The sequence below is a fragment of the Peromyscus maniculatus genome, chromosome 10 (assembly GCF_049852395.1).
Source record: "Peromyscus maniculatus bairdii isolate BWxNUB_F1_BW_parent chromosome 10, HU_Pman_BW_mat_3.1, whole genome shotgun sequence".
NCBI lineage: Eukaryota > Metazoa > Chordata > Mammalia > Rodentia > Cricetidae > Peromyscus > Peromyscus maniculatus.
This window is the reverse complement of record NC_134861.1, coordinates 91,721,651-91,737,535: the sequence shown is the minus strand read 5'-3', so window position 1 is coordinate 91,737,535 and position 15,885 is coordinate 91,721,651. Positions and strand designations below refer to the sequence as shown.

The following is a 15,885-nucleotide window of genomic DNA, read 5'->3' as shown; positions in this document are numbered from 1 at the left end:
GTAAATGGTGCTTCAACGTTTTGTTCCCATCTGAATGCTAGAGAGGGCTTCCTAGCCCCTGCACTCAGCCTCTCCTGCTGTGTTGATAGCAATTGGCATTTGCATCTTGTTTGAGCATACGGCCTATTCTAGATACATCTCTGTTGCTGTGATATAATATCCAGACAATAAGTGACCTACGGAGAAAAGGCTTACTTGACTAAACAGTTCCAGATTCCAGAACACCACTGAGGGGAAATCAAGGTTGGAATCCAAGCAGCTAGTCAGTCACACCTCACAGTCAAGAGTAGAGAGAAACATGCCACGATTTAAGGGGAGATTTTATGCCCTTATTTATTCCTAGGATGAAGGGAGGGTAACATTTTTGCTTTCTCTGAAAAATGAACAGCAACAAATTCCTCAAAAATAAATGTTTTTTACCTTTAAAGGAAAAAAAAAATGGAGTAGAGCAGCCAGGGCTGTTTACTTACTCTCTTGCTTTGTTCTGCTACCAGTCAGCTTCCACCCCTTATACGGTTTGCACCCCCTGCCTAGAGAAAACAGTGCAGCCCTCAGTGGCCTGGGCTTTCCTCCATCCATTAACAGCCAAGACAGTCTCCCACAAACTTGCTCACAGGCCAATCACGAAGACTTCCTTCTCACGTGATTCTAGCTTGTGGCAAGTTGACGGTTAAAACTAACCAACAAATCCTTCTTTGGAAATGAGGGTCTGAGGGCACTTGGCCACCCAGAGTAACGCAGTTTCTTGGGAGGGAGGGACGGATACTTTCGTGAGTGCATCCACGTGTATTCGCAGACCTCATCTGTCCACATTGCTTTCTCCGTAGACTTGCTACAGCGAACGGAAGAAAACGAGAAATTTAGAAGCCTACGTAGAGTGGTTTAATCGCCTAAGCTACCTGGTTGCAACAGAAATCTGCATGGTGAGAGAATTCATTTTTTCTCGTCTGTTTTCCCTGCTAACTTTCTCTCTGTTGGGCCCGTGTGCTGGGTTCCTGCCTGCTCATTTTTATTTTCCTTACAGCCCGTGAAGAAGAAGCATAGAGCGAGAATGATTGAATATTTCATCGATGTGGCTCGAGAGTGTTTCAACATTGGCAACTTCAACTCCTTGATGGCAATAATCTGTGAGTATTTCTGTGAGGACACTAGTTTTATGGGGCTTGCAATATGTATCTATTGAAAAATCTTTCTTTCCAGAGAAACCTTGTCTCAAAAAAACAAACAAAAAAACTAAAAAAAAAAAAACAAAAAAAAAAACTTTCTTTCATGAAAACTGTATTCTTTTTAATCTGGAGTTAATTCAGAGCATTCGGAATGCTTGGTTGAGCCAAATTGGTGCCAGTATGTATCCTCTTTCCTTAGTAAGCTAAATATCCATCTGTAAAAGCTATCGAGCGAGCCTGGCAGTGGTGGCACATGCCTTTGATCCCTTTAATCCCAGTCTGGGAAAGCAAAACAAACAAACAAACAAACAAACAAAAAAGTGAGTACAGCTCCAGAAAGATTTGTGCTAGAATTATAAATGAAACTTTATTCCTAATAGCCCTAACTTGGAAAGAGCCCAAAATGCCCATCCACAGTAAGTGACTGAAGAAACTGTGGTATACTCAGACAATAAATGCTCTTGAGCAACATAGATGAATCATTGAAACAGAACCTGGATAAATTTCACAATCATTGTGCTGAACCTTTACCAGGTGAGGCAGGAAAAGAGTATGTGCAATATGAGTCCACTTATGTAAAGTTAGTTCTAGAACAGACAAAGCCAATGAGTGTCTGACAACAGGTGACCCTTGACCACTGCTGTGAATTCTCTGGAGGGTGGGGTGGGGGAAACTGACCAGACGTGGATCCAAGCGAGCTTTATGGATGATGGAATGTCCTGTCATACCTCGACTGGAGGGGAGATATATGACCTTGTATGCCTATCAAATTCATCTGATTGTACATTTAAGATCTGTGTATGTGTCTGTGTTTTTCCTCAACTGGAAATCTCTTCTAGGTATTAAACATGGAAATATTGGTGTCATGAGATGAATATGTGTACTCATTTAGGTCCACGTGGACCCCTTTTCCACTGCAGTGGAAAATGCTGTAATTTGTAGGATCTCACGGGGGAGGCAGTGTGGCATGTTGGGATGCATTTGGCCTATGGCGTCACATCAGTATGGTATCTGCTACTGGGGCAGGCAGATGGCATTGGAAAAATTCCATAACCCTGGAACTTAGCTTATTCTTGTAGCAATGTCTAGTGGGCATGTGAGAAGATATATGCAAAACATGGATGGCTTGTTAGGTAACAGGAAACAGGTCATCAAATGACAACCTCTGGCCCAGTCACCCACTGTCTTGTTTATTTAATGACCAATGAGCTAACTAGAGATCTAATATTTTGAAGTGATTGAGAAAAACGGGGAAAAAAAGAATTTCTAATGTGAATATCATAATATATAATTACATTATATCATATGAATATAATAAATCCAAACTTCAGCATCTAGTCAGGTATGGAGTCTTCTGCCTTTCCTCCTAACACGTAGGAGATGAAGGAGGAGGGTCTAGAATTCAAGTCTTGACTCCAAAGCCAAGTCCAGCCATTCTGAGCCACATGAGGCCCTGCTTCAGCAAACTAAAACCAAACGAAGCATAAACTCCAGCACCTATAAGTAGAGTGTTGATGGATTGTAGCCATGGCCATTTGTTTACGGCCTTACCATGGCTGCTCATGTGACACAGCATGGCAGTGTCGTGGCCCCACGTATGGCATGCATACCCTAAAATGTTCAGTGTTTTTCCCAAGAAATGTGCTCAGCCCTGTTCCCAGCCATGTTGCTTCTGAACTGAGGAAGTTTGCAGGGAAATGCTGTAAAACTTGAGGCTGTTACTACTAGTTGCGGAACTCAGTTATTGATACTTGGTAACATGCACTTCTTAGGAATCTGAGCTAGAATGACTTCTTACATCTCTGTTTTTGATTTTTTTTCTTTGCACGTGCATTTTAAATGGGAAGCTGGTATGAACATGAGCCCGGTCTCCAGACTAAAAAAAACTTGGGCCAAAGTGAAGACGGCGAAGTTTGACATTCTTGAGGTATGTGAAAGTGATGTTTTAGAGTGGAATGGAGAGAGCATGCCTGTGATCTCAGCGTTCAGGAGGCTGAGGCAGGAGGATTATGAGTTTCAGGGCAGCCTGGGCAGAATAGCAAGGTACCTACCTGGATGGAATGCCGCTATGTGATGCCGCTTCTTGATCAGATAGTACCGTAAAAGGAAAAGGCTTTCAGACCCAGAGGTAGGAGAGGGATTCTGACTGGAGTGGGGCAACATGAGCTGGGTTCAGGTTGGTCCTTTTATAAACAGAGGTAGACATTTTGATGGAAGATGCTGACTTCACAGTCACATAATTTTGTATGCCAGAACAGACCCGGAGCCCTGATCTGTAGAGAGGTCTATGTCCCAGTTTGCCTTATGTACAGTATCCTCCTTGCCTTAGAATATTCATTCACCACTCTGAGAAAATTTGGTTAGCCTGAACAGTCCTTCCCATATAACTCTGAGGGTGTGTGTGTGTGTGTGTGTGTGTGTGTGTGTGTGTGTGTGTGTATGAGAGAGAGAGAGATTGTGAGTGTGTGTGTGAGAGAGAGACCGAGACAGAGAGAGAGACAGAGAGAAAGGGATAAATCATACTTCTAATGAATTTCCTAACTTACTTTGAATTTGAATTTATAGTTAAAGGCATTAACTTGTGACATCTACAGTAGAGAAATGAGTGGTTAATAATATTGTCTTTCTACAGCATCAGATGGATCCTTCAAGCAATTTCTATAACTACAGGACAGCTCTCCGAGGCGCAGCGCAGAGGTCCCTAACTGCTCACAGTAGCAGAGAGAAGGTATGCCGTGAAAAGTGTGTGTTACTTGTTATAGACTTGCCATGTTTTACACTGACGTGGTGTAAACTACTTCCCGGGGCTGTTTTTACCAGCTCAGATCTGAGAGAAGTGCAGTTACACACACCTTACCCCTGGGCACACGAGGAAGATCTGAGAGAAGTGCAGTTACACACACCTCATCCCTGGGCACACGAGGAAGATCTGAGAGAAGTGCAGTCACACACACCTCATCCCTGGGCACACGAGGAAGATCTGAGAGAAGTGCAGTTACACACACCTCATCCCTGGGCACACGGGGAAGATCTGAGAGAAGTGCAGTTACACACACCTCATCCCTGGGCACACGAGGAAGATCTGAGAGAAGTGCAGTCACACACACCTCATCCCTGGGCACACGGGGAAGGGGAACACAGAGCAAAGTTGGCTCTGGACGAAGAGAAGGGACTTGAAATACAGTTCACAGATGTGTATTACTATATTACTTGCGTTATTATATGTTTGGTGTGTTCTGTAGTATGTCTTAGCTGCATTTCAGGCAGTAAATTAAGTCATATGGTAAGGTAACTAATGGCGTTAAGAGAGTAATTTGGCTTAATGGGGAAAAGGCATTTAAGTTCTGCATAAAGTGGCTCACTTAATGTAACCTTTTCTTTGAAAAGAATTAGCTTACCTCCCACAGTTAAGTCATTTATTCTCAGAAAGTAGGTTAGTTGCTGTAGCATTAGGGCCCGCTGTTACTAATTGGATATGTAGGTGGCATGAAAAATACAGGGACAATTTCTGAGAAATGAATGAGTCTGTCCTCTGTCCCCTACTCATTAGCGTCACCCTGAATCTATGGAGTCCTGGGTTCTGAGGGTCCCATTGGCCCATTTCTGTTTCAGTTTCTCACAGAGGAAGGACAGATTGTCTGTCATGTTCTTTGAGAAGTAAATATCCAGTTATGATAAGTGGCCAATGCTGATTTCTTAGTGGCGGCTACGTCTGTTTGAATTCTGTCCCCATGTTAAGTAGTATTTTCAACCAGCTTGGGAAAACAGGATTAAAATATTCGCTGGCTTCTAAGTCACGTCCCCCCAGAATCATCAGGCTTCAAGAATCATCAGGTTAATCCCAGCATTTGGGAGGCAGAGGCAGGTGGATCTCTGTGAGTTTGAGGCCAGCCTGGGCTACCAAGTGAGTTCCAGGAAAGGCACAAAGCTACATAGAGAAACCCTGTCTCGAAAAACCAAAAAAAAAAAAAAGAATCATCAGGCTTCAAACTCTATTTAAACACGTGACACTTCCTCCACCACAACTGAAATGCCAGCTATGATGTTGTCTGAGAAACACTGCAAATGTATTAATTTTGACTTTTAAATGAGGAAACTTCCAGTTGCCTGAGAGTTTGTTAGGTTTTATATTTTGCTGAAAAGAGTGAATCTGAAGTGGATTGATTTTCCGAGGATGTGCACATGTGTGGGAGGGCCCCAACATTCAGAAGTGAAGAACTCAGGGAGGATATGAGACCATGTCACATCTCCCTGTGGTGGACAGCAGGCTCACCACATGGCCCTCAGTGGAGGGGGCGGGGAGGTGTGGGGGTGGGGGGTGGGTGCTGTGGAGTCCTGTCTGTTAGAAGGCTGCTGCTCTGTCATCAGCCACCAAAGATGTCACTTGTGCAACTTTAACAGCTGTTCCCAGAAAAGAAAACAAACTTACACTTTATATCCCTGAGTAAATTGAAGAATTTTTTTACATAAAGTGGCTCACTTAATGTAACCTTTTCAGTAAAGCTGTTTTACTTTTTTTTGTTGTTTTGTTTTCGTTTTAGTTTTGTTTGTGTGTTTGTTTTTCGAGACAGGGTTTCTCTGTGTAGCTTTCTGTAGACCAGGCTGGCCTCGAACTCACAAAGATCCACCTGGCTCTGCCTCCCATGTGCTAGGATAAAAGGCGTGCGCCACCGCCGCCCGGCCTGCTTTACTTTTAAAAGCCATTTCTTCTTAAATTTATGGATTGTACCCTGTAGCTGATAAAAGGGCGATTACAACCATTTGAAGAAGTACACTGTTTTTTTTTTTTTTTTTCTCATAATTGGACCCAGAAGATAAGAAATAAAAACATGTCTGGTCAAATCTATCCTTTATTAAGAAATGAGACTATTTTTCTTATTTTGATCCAAGGGAGGACTTTCTTTATTTCAAAGTAACGTCCCAATTTACAGTCTCCTTGGCAGCACATCTTGAGTAATGGTCTTTGATCTTTTTCAAATCTCAAGTTTGTGCAGTCAGAGTGGCACATTTCCAGGTACCCATTATGAAGCAAATCAAATCTTTCCTCCACGCAGGAGTTCTTAAGTGCTCTCCTAATAGTTTCCCTCCCTGCGAGTGCGTGTGTCTCTGTTTTTAACCATGCCTCATGCTTTATGTGGTTTTCAATCCCTTTACTCTTCTATTTGTTTCCGTAAACTTGTTCCTCCTCATGAGCATCTGTTTCTAGACATAGAACTGATAATACCTTGAAGTATAAAGTCTGACTCCGAATCACGAGGAGCATCTTACTTTTCATTACTAGGGGATGAACCCGGATATTTATGCCTACCAGGCAAGCACTCTACCATTCAACTATCATATATCCCTGGCTACCATTTTATTGTTTTGTTTTTGAGAAAGAATTTCACCAGGTAGCCCAGGCAGGCCTTCATCTTGTATCCTCCAGCCTTAGCCTCCCTAGTAGTTGAGATTACCAGACCCAAATGAATTCACAATATGTGTGTGTGTATATATGTAATTATATATATATATATATATATATATATATATAAGCTCTATCTATGTATTTTGCATATATGTACATAAATGCTCTGTCTGTATGTATGCCTATATGTCAGAAGAGGGCATCAGATCTCATTATAGATAGTTGTGAGCCATCATGTGGTTGCTGGGAATTGAACTCAGGACCTCTAGAAGAGCAGTCGGTGCTCTTGACTGATGAGCCATCTCTCCAGCCCTAGAATTCAGAATATATTTAAAGGGGAAATTTACGATGTAGCTCAGTTGGTAGAGGCCTTGCCTAAGATGCACAAACACCGTGGAGTTCAGTCCCCAGCACTACATGAAAACCACATGGGGTGTGCATGCCCGATACCCAGCACTCAGGAGAATTAGAGAAGTTCCAGGTTATCCTTGGCTACATAGTTAAGTTTGAGGGCCGACCAGGAATATGTGACCCTGCCATATATATATATATATATATATACTAGTTTATATATGACTTCTTGAGAAGTTCTCCCACTAATGATATTGGCAAGACCTAATAAAAGCAAGACTTACTCTCTTTATTTATCTCACAACAATCTGGAGTTGCTATTTTCCGCTCCTCTTCACTGTCCAATTCGCTGGACAGAGCTAATGGGGACTCTCAAGAGTGAATGAGGTGATGAAGTCTGAGGTTCCCTTCTTGTCACGGGCATGAGAAACAGAGCAGTCACGTGCCCCGAGTGAGGCTGGCAGTATGGCCGTGTTCCTGGGAGAATGACTCAGGTAGCAGCAGAGAACCTTGTAGGGACGCTGAGTGCAAAATTCACAGAAGGAACCATTCTGCCTCCCGCAGTTTATAGGCCGTGACAGGAACTGAGAAGTTAGTCTAGGTACCAACACGAGCCAGAAAAGGGGGCTCACAGCCCAGCCCCAACGACCAGAACAGCACAGACACTTCTTGCTTAAAAGCTGGTGCACTGTAAACTACAACCTCTCGATTTTCATTGTGTCTCCATTTCCCCGGGGCTGTCACGGGAAGACGTGTGTTTATTGCCTTCTGAGTGCACACTCAACCTGGATAGGAGCAGAAAGCAGAGCCAGCCAGTGTCTGGATGTATGAGCATGGCCATGCTCTGGTGAAACTCGGTGGTCACTGTCATTTAAACTTCACATGATTTTTTTCATGCACCCTGAAGTTGTTATTATTTTGATGCCCCCTCCTGGCCCCTTAAAAATGTAAAGTATGTGTCTCCTAGGCTGTACCAAAAATAACAACGCATATATTTAAAACAAAACAAAACCCACAAACAAAAAGCTTTCATTTTCCCACCCCCAGCTTTTATTCCTAGCCAGTTGTAGAGTCGGTTTTTTTAAACTGATGTCTGAGGGAGTCCATAGCCCAGCCCTTCCCAGCCATAGGTCTTCCTGGGAAGAGGTGGTGTTCAAATCCGTCTTGTTCTTAGTTCTAACGCTGCACAGTGCTAGCCCGTAACATCAGAGGGGGCAGGAGGTACACAGACTCTGCTAATTCTGCTTTAGGGCTTCACAGACAAGAGCAAAGAAAAGATAGTCGGGGTACAAGCGAAGCTGAGGGTAAAGTTGATGATTCTCAGAGATCAAGGAAATGAAAATTTGTAAGGTGTTTGGCCTTTTGAAAATGACTTCGGGGGGGGGGGGGAGAATCAGAATTTCTCTCTAGAAGTGAATTGATGCTTACTGTTTGTGCGTGAGCCAAAAAGTTTGTTTTCACATTTATGAGTCATGAGCTTAAGAGGCTTCAAAGACCTGATCTTGGGACTTTCAGAATTTCCCAGGTAATCTCTTTGATGCATTATTTACATTGCAGAACCTTTTGATTCAAATACGTTGCATTTGAGGGGGAAAAATTTAAAATGACTGTATCTGAACTTTGATCTGTTTGTGATGGGCGTGGTCAGACTCAGGATACTTTTAAAGACGGCTACTCTAGGTACCAGCTAAGTGCCACCCCCTCAAGCCAAGGCATCAAGGCCAAGAAGGTGTCGTTAGAGAAGCGTACTGTTTGAACAGTCTTTAACTTTCATTCACATACTTCTGTCCCTCTCTCACTTGTGGCCCATCTGTCTTGCAACAGACGGTGCCAGGTCCTTCCAGGGGACTTTTCCCGGACAGCAAGCACTGACTTGTTCTCTCACACAGCCAGGTTTCTTCCGCAGGAAACGGTAGCAACCGTTGCTTAAAGCCTTCAGCCGTCACATTATCTTGAGCAATGGCTTCAAGGATAAAATATAAAACAACAAAACAGAAGGAACAAGAAACTTCAGCTAAAATGTAGATGTCTAACTGAGCCCAGCAAGGAGATGGGTCATGTGCCTTTAAGACTTTGCTGTAGTTAGGAGTCGCTAAATAAATAGAGTTCATATATATATACTTTAGTTTTGGCAAGAAGCTTTAAATTTTATCAAGTTAAACATTGAAGAGAGTAGGAAAAACTGTACTGAAAGGATCCATCCACCAATCCACTTGCCAACAGTGCTGGTTCCTACTGTGCTTGGGTCCTGATGACGTTAGCGTCTTGAGCTAAGCTGTGTGAGGTAGCAAGTGTTGTAGTGCAGAGTGTATAGAACAGTGTACCCGCATTCATTGTGGCCTTCCACATAATCCAAGTCAACATTGTTTGTTAATCGCTTATGTCTGTAACGAGGTTAAATATTTTGCTTACCCAGACAACCCTGAATCTTTTTCTTTCTAGATTGTGATACCATTCTTCAGTCTCTTAATCAAAGATATTTATTTCCTCAACGAGGGCTGTGCCAACCGTCTTCCAAATGGCCACGTCAACTTTGAGGTGAGTGTAATGAAGTAAGGTACGGATATCTAGAGTAGGAATTGGGCATGGTGACCCACGCCTATAATCTCAGCATTTGTGAGACAGAGGCAGAAGGATTACCACAAGTTTGAGGCCAGTCTGGTCTTCACAGTGAATTTCAGGGTAGCCAGTGTTACATTAGTAAGAGCCTGTCTCAAAAAAACTAAAACATTAAAATAAAGCCAGAGCATAGGAGTGGGAGTGGGTTGTTTCTCAGTGCCCCAGCCAGCAGCAAGGCAGATTCAATTGGCAGCTGGCAACAGACTTGTATTCCCCTTCTGCCTGTAAGATATGAACACCACCAAGTAACGTAGTAGACATACCACCAACAGCACTGTCACTTGAGGGAATGTGAGTAAATCTTACCTTCCCTAGCTAGCAAAGAAGAGAAGATGATTCCGAAGTTCCCAAACTGGGTGCATTTCAAATGGCATTATGTCTTGCCAGCCCATAATTCTTGACACTTGCCCTTAAAAATTCTTTAATTCTCTTTCAGAAATTTTGGGAACTGGCCAAACAAGTGAGTGAGTTTATGACGTGGAAACAGGTGGAGTGTCCGTTCGAGCGGGACCGGAAGGTCTTACAGTACCTGCTCTCAGTGCCCGTGTTCAGTGAAGACGGTGAGGCCTTTAGCTCGTACCTGCCCCGAATACCCCCAAATCCTGTGTCTAAATGCCTGGACTTGCTTGACTCATGTATGAAGCCAGGCTTCTGAGCTGATCTACCTTTTTCTTTCTGTTTTATGGAAAGTGTCATGTTTGACCGCTAAAATGTTTTAATCAGCTAAACATAGTACATTTAAACATCCTTCCTAATGCCTGTTCTGCACAGTGATGAGTGCGAAAGGAAAGCTATTGAAGAATATTTCAGGAAGTTGTGGAAAGTCTAGACCTGTTAAAGTTTTGGGCAATAGAGACAGGGAACATGTTTGATTCTGCATAGAAAGATTCACCAGTAGAGTCTGTAGAAGACCTGGGAACTTACTCTATGAATTATTATATCCTCATGGTGTATTGATAGTGTCTGCCCGACTGCCATTTTGAATTCATATTGCCTGTTTCAGGGTGTGAGGAGACTTGATTGTTTTCATCTCTGTAAATAAGATTAACAACAACTTTTTATAATTTTGAGATGATTTTCTTCCTGATTTAAACAACCTACACATGATTTTTATTAAAGTTCTGGGGGTGCCAGGAAAGAGCCATGACCCTTTCCTTTGTAAAGACTATAAATCCAAGTGTTCGACAGCATTGTATGGTTTGCATTTTGAAGGCTTTTTTTGCCTCATAAATTCTTGGTTAATTAAGTGCATTTTCAGTGTAGAGCCCTGGGTTTGGTTGAGGTGGCCAGTCAGAAGCAAAGTGGGGTTCTGTGTTTTTCATGACTCCTAGTCCAGCGTATCTGAAGGGTGTGCTGGAGGTTGGGCTCAAGTCGAGCAGGTCTTCCTAGCAATGGGGGTGAAGGTATCAGGAGAAGGCTTCCGTCATAATGCATTCTTTCCTTTCGTTGATTGTAGCTCTCTACTTGGCTTCCTATGAGAGTGAAGGACCTGAAAATAATATAGAGAAGGACAGATGGAAGTCTTTAAGGTGAGTCTCAGTGCTTCTCGCTGTACAAGTCTAAAGGAAACGCCAGTTTCACCTCAAGAGAGCCATGTGTGTGCCTTGTGTGGGAGGGCCCTGCCTACCTGTTCAAGTTGGCAGAGTCTTCTCTTCAGTTCAGAGTCTCTGTGGCTTGGGTTCTCATGGCCATCATTCACTTTTATTGCCTTTTATTTTTTTTTATACTGGCAGATAATACCATGACTGCAGTTCTTCCCCTGTTAGGGAATAGAATATGGAATTGATATCACTTAATGGTATAGTAAAACAAATTTTAAAAACCTATTTTTCTTTGTTTAAAAGTTCAGACTTTATTGTTGAATATTTCTAATCTTAAAACACTATTTAGGTGGGGCACCAACAAAAATACTGGTTAAAATTGAGGTCATTTAAAGATGGGGGGTATCACTTAGCAGTCAGGTATCAGCCACCCCCCCCCCATTTAAGAGAGAGAATCTGGATTTAAAATATGATCGATAGAGTTATTGTTTTAAAGAAACAAAACAAAAACCCCTTTTATTATTCTATATTCAAACAAATTTGTAAGTGCTTATATTGTAAGCATTTAAGATATTTTAATGGGTAGAAGCAGCCAGGACATAATACGATCCAGGATGATCGAAACTGGTTCAGAGCCCACGTTGAAGTGGATACAGATCTGTGGGATTAGGTAGGCAGAATAGCCCAGACTTGTACTCTCAGCCCTCAGGAGGCTGAAGCAAGGGGAGCTGAGAGTTCAAGGCCAGCATGGGCTGGCTACACGATGAGACCATGTCTCACAAAAACAAAGGAAAAATTGGACTTTACTCCTTTAATTTATATTTTAAGGTGAACCTTGCCTTCCTTGTTTCTTCTTTGTAATCACCTTTTTCCCCCCTTTGAGCTTTGGTAAGACTCCTAGTGTCTAAAACCTTGCTGTGGCAACTGTTTTTTGTTTGTTTGTTTGTTTTATTTAAAGAAGTAGACAGACTGATCAGTTCTGCAAGATACTCAGTGTCTGAATTACACTTGGAATCCAGATATTAAAAACCCAAGCCTACCCATAACTCTTTTATAGTTATTCTCTTCTGTTGCAATCAGTAGTTAGGTTGCAAATCGAAGGCTTGACAGGAAAGCATGAATTGCAGCTCTCTCCCCATGGCTCTGTGTACCGTACACACAGCATATAGTAACCAAAGGATCTGACATAACTAAAGATCTTAGTGGTGGCACTAGAAATGTGATGTGAGAGAGGCCAGGTGCTAGCTGAATTCAGACATGAATGTGGGCATCTGTTTACAGTTGTATAAACTCAAAAGTGATCAGTAATAATGTTTATCTCGTCAGAGTGTGTTTAAGCATTGGAAGCCAAGTGTATTGGCACACACCTAGGATCCATAGCTCTTGGGAGGCCAAGGTAATAGAATCACAAGTTTGAGGGTAGCCTGACCCACAGAGTGAGTTCGAGGCCAGCCTGGGCTATAGATATAAGGCACATCCCCATCACCAGAATGATAATAGTACAGGTTCTGCTGCTATGGCAGTCAGTCGCTTGATGAGAAAACATCTTGTGCACACAGTGGGAGGTATTCTTAGGTACAAAAGACGAGTCTCTGTTTAAATTGTCTTCTGGGGAAGCTTAAGGAACAGTTTCCCCCTCATATCTAAGCTGTGTGCTCTGCCTTTCTCAGAACTGTAGTCATGGCTTCCTCCCCTGCCTCCTCCCTAGGCAGAAACTGCTCCTGAAGCCATACTCCTCGGATACTCTTAGCTCTCTTGTCGCCAGCCACACGTTGTTTCGTATAGTGTGTGTGCGTGTGCGTGTGCGTGTGCGTGTGCGTGTGTGTGTGTGTGTGCATGTGCGTGCGTGCATGCGTGCGTGCGTGCGTGCGTGCGTGCGTGCGTGTGTGTGTGTGTGTGTGTGTGTGCACGCCTCTTTCACAGCTGCTGTGTAGTCCCCCTGAGAGTGAGCACAAGGGCACGCCCCCATGGCTGCTCCTATCCTGGACTCCATGGCTCCTCATCTCCAGTTCCTCTGCTATGATTGAATGATGTTGGGACACTGCAGCTGCTGGCCAAGGCCTAGCAGCCATGGAAAGGATAGAAACAAGAAATTGACTTCTTATAAAACCACATCAGTAAACTCTCTAGAATGACAGATCCTGCCCGAAAACTTGTCTACGCGTTAGCGTTGAAGCAGTGAACTGCTTGGCCATAGACGCTTTTTGTGCTCTTTCTAGATTTAGATACATCAGTGCAGATGTGAGTCCACATCTGAGGACAAACACCGTCGTTAGTGTGGAAGTTGCCTTTACATTTTCTTTTTAAATGTTTTTTTTTTTAAAATTTATTTTTATTTGCATTGGTGTTTTGCCTGGATGTATGTCTGTGTGAGGGTGTTGGATCCCCTTGGAACTGGAGTTACAGACAGTTGTGAGCTGCCATGTGGGTGGTGGGTGCTGGGAATTGAACCCAGGTCCTCTGGAAGAGCAGCCAGTGCTCTTAACCACTGAGCCATTTTCATTGACATAAAACTTGCCAGTAAACTGCTAGCAAGTTTTATGTCAATGACAAACTAGAATCATTTTGGAAGAGGAAACCTAATTGAGAAAATGCCCCCACCCGATTGGCCTGTGATGAGTTTTCTTAATGGATGATTGACATGAGAGGGCCCAGCCCATTGTGGGCAGAGCCAACTCTGGGCTGGTGGTCCTGAGTGCTGTAAGATAGTAGGCTGGGCAAGCCCTGAGGAGTAAGCCAGTAAGCTGCACTCCTCTGTGGCCTCTGCATCAAAGTCTGACCTCCAGGTGCTTGCCGTGACTTCCTTTGATGATGGCCTGTGATATGGAAGTGTCAGCCAAATCCTTTCCTCCCAAGTTGCTTATGATCATTGTGTTTTATCACAGCAACTGAAGCCATATCTAAGACATAAACCTGTATAGTATCATGCACATGTCACACATGTATAAAAGTTGGTTGTCATTAATGGTGTTCTCTTTTTGTTTTAATATAAAACAAAAATCTCAAGACAAGAGATTTACTATAAGCAGTGCTTTGGCTGTCTGCATTTACAGCAGTTTAAGGCTTTAGCAGTTTACCTGCAGGACTGCTAAGGCTCCAGTCCTTGATTTCCACCCCATCGTTTCCACTATGTAAAAACACGTTTAAAGTGTAGGAGGGACTACCACTAACCAAGGCAATCTGAGCTGATACAAGTGGTCCTCTGCCTTCTGCCTTACAGATCCAGCCTGCTGGGCAGAGTTTAACATATGGAGACTGTTGCTGTTGCTGCTGCTGCTGCTGCTGCTGCTGCTGCTGCTGCCGCCGCCGCCGCCGCCGCCGCCGCTGCTGCATCAAGCAGACCCTGGAGGGCCTGGCCTTTGTGTTCTGGCATCTAGTACTAGGAACAATCGTGCAGACCCTGCAAGCAAGCCCAGCTGCGGAGCAGATGGAAAACTCATTTCCTACAGCCGACAGATGGACTCGGATTTTTGAGACTGAAATGTTGACTGAAGACACTTGAGAAAGAAGCCTCTAAAAGTCCCGGCTCTGCACATGATTCATCTCCTGGAATTTCCACGTGAATCACAGCTCTGCACCTGGATGGAGTTTTCTTTTTTCTTTTCTTTTTTTTTTTTTGTGTGTGTGTGTGTGGTTTTTTTGTTTTGTTTTATTTTTTGTTTTTTTAATTTGCTTGAACATTTGCTGCTAATGGAACTTACCCAGCTGAGTGCTGGCTATAAGAAAGCCCATGGGTTTTTTTGTTGTTGTTAATTTAAATGAAAAAGGGAGAGGAGGGAGGGGAAACACCCCCTCCCCCCAGCGCCCTCGCCCCTCCCCCAGTTTGGGTCCCAGACCTCTGCTTGAGCAGTATTCCAGTGAGGGCGAAGACTGGGTGGAGGTCTGCTGCGGGCGGGCGGGCATCCTTCCCCTTAGCGTGTACAGCGTTGTAAACATCTCTCCTCCCTCTTCCTCCGAGGTTTTTGAGTTGGCTGCTGGTTAGCACACTCCTCCTTGCCCATATAAGTTATTTAATATAATAATGAAGCGCAACACTGTGGTAGGAAAATAGCCACTAGGAAAAAACAAAAAAGCAGAGTTCGGCCCTGTTGGACTGCCCATCCTGCTGGAAGGATGGTGCTTTCTTTACCCTTCTGAGCTGTTTACACTGACCACTGTGTTCGGTAGGTGTATTTTTCAGTAGTTTTTGTTTTTATTGTTACTTAGTTTTCCATAACTCCCCCTCCCCATAAATGTAAATGATCTGACGTTAAGGGTCTTGGGAAAAAAAATCCATGACATAACCACAGTTGTTTTTAACTAACTTACTTTTCGTTATTTTCTGGAGTCTGTTGGTGACTAAACATGTAAACAAGGAATAAATTGGAAACGTTACCGCCTCCCCTCTAGCAGTGAACAAAACCAATGAAAACCAGGTTGCTGTTCACTCCGATCAGTCTACCTGTGAACTAGTTCACCTGGTTAACATCTAAATAGGTCCATAGTTGCTCTGCAAGCAGCGATTGTGTATACTCTAGGAGAAGCTTTAGAGTAGTGATCCCAGCTAATGAAAACGCACAATGCCAAGTTCCACCCCCAGACATGTTCATTAACCTTTCTGACGCTGTTTTGAGAATCAGCATGTCCTTAGCGTGCATTGTCTCAACAGGCCTGAACTGTCTCCGAGTCGTCCCTTTACAACGTCAATACATTTTACACTCTGCAGCCAAGAGTTGTGGTGTCTTTCTTTGCTTTGTGGATGGAGTTGTGGGTGGATGGGCCTATAGCCAGCTATAGGTCACTGGACGGGTTCAGAATGTGTGCA

At 43.4% G+C, this 15,885-nt stretch overlaps 1 protein-coding gene across 6 annotated transcripts in view; it reads left to right on the top strand.

Annotated features, from left to right (window-relative positions):
* The window catches only part of Rasgef1b (RasGEF domain family member 1B), a 521,256-nt gene extending 505,466 nt beyond the window's left edge, over positions 1–15,790 (top strand). For all 6 annotated transcript variants that reach the window (XM_042257673.2, XM_042257674.2, XM_076546691.1 and 3 more), the window contains 8 exons: positions 828–923; positions 1,025–1,127; positions 3,014–3,093; positions 3,799–3,894; positions 9,364–9,459; positions 9,977–10,100; positions 10,997–11,069; positions 14,302–15,790. In XM_042257673.2, the coding sequence (XP_042113607.1) occupies positions 828–923; positions 1,025–1,127; positions 3,014–3,093; positions 3,799–3,894; positions 9,364–9,459; positions 9,977–10,100; positions 10,997–11,069; positions 14,302–14,326 (693 nt within the window). In that variant the 3' untranslated portion in view covers positions 14,327–15,790. The remainder of the gene's footprint in view (positions 1–827; positions 924–1,024; positions 1,128–3,013; positions 3,094–3,798; positions 3,895–9,363; positions 9,460–9,976; positions 10,101–10,996; positions 11,070–14,301) is intronic.
* The last annotated feature ends 95 nt before the right edge of the window (positions 15,791–15,885 follow it).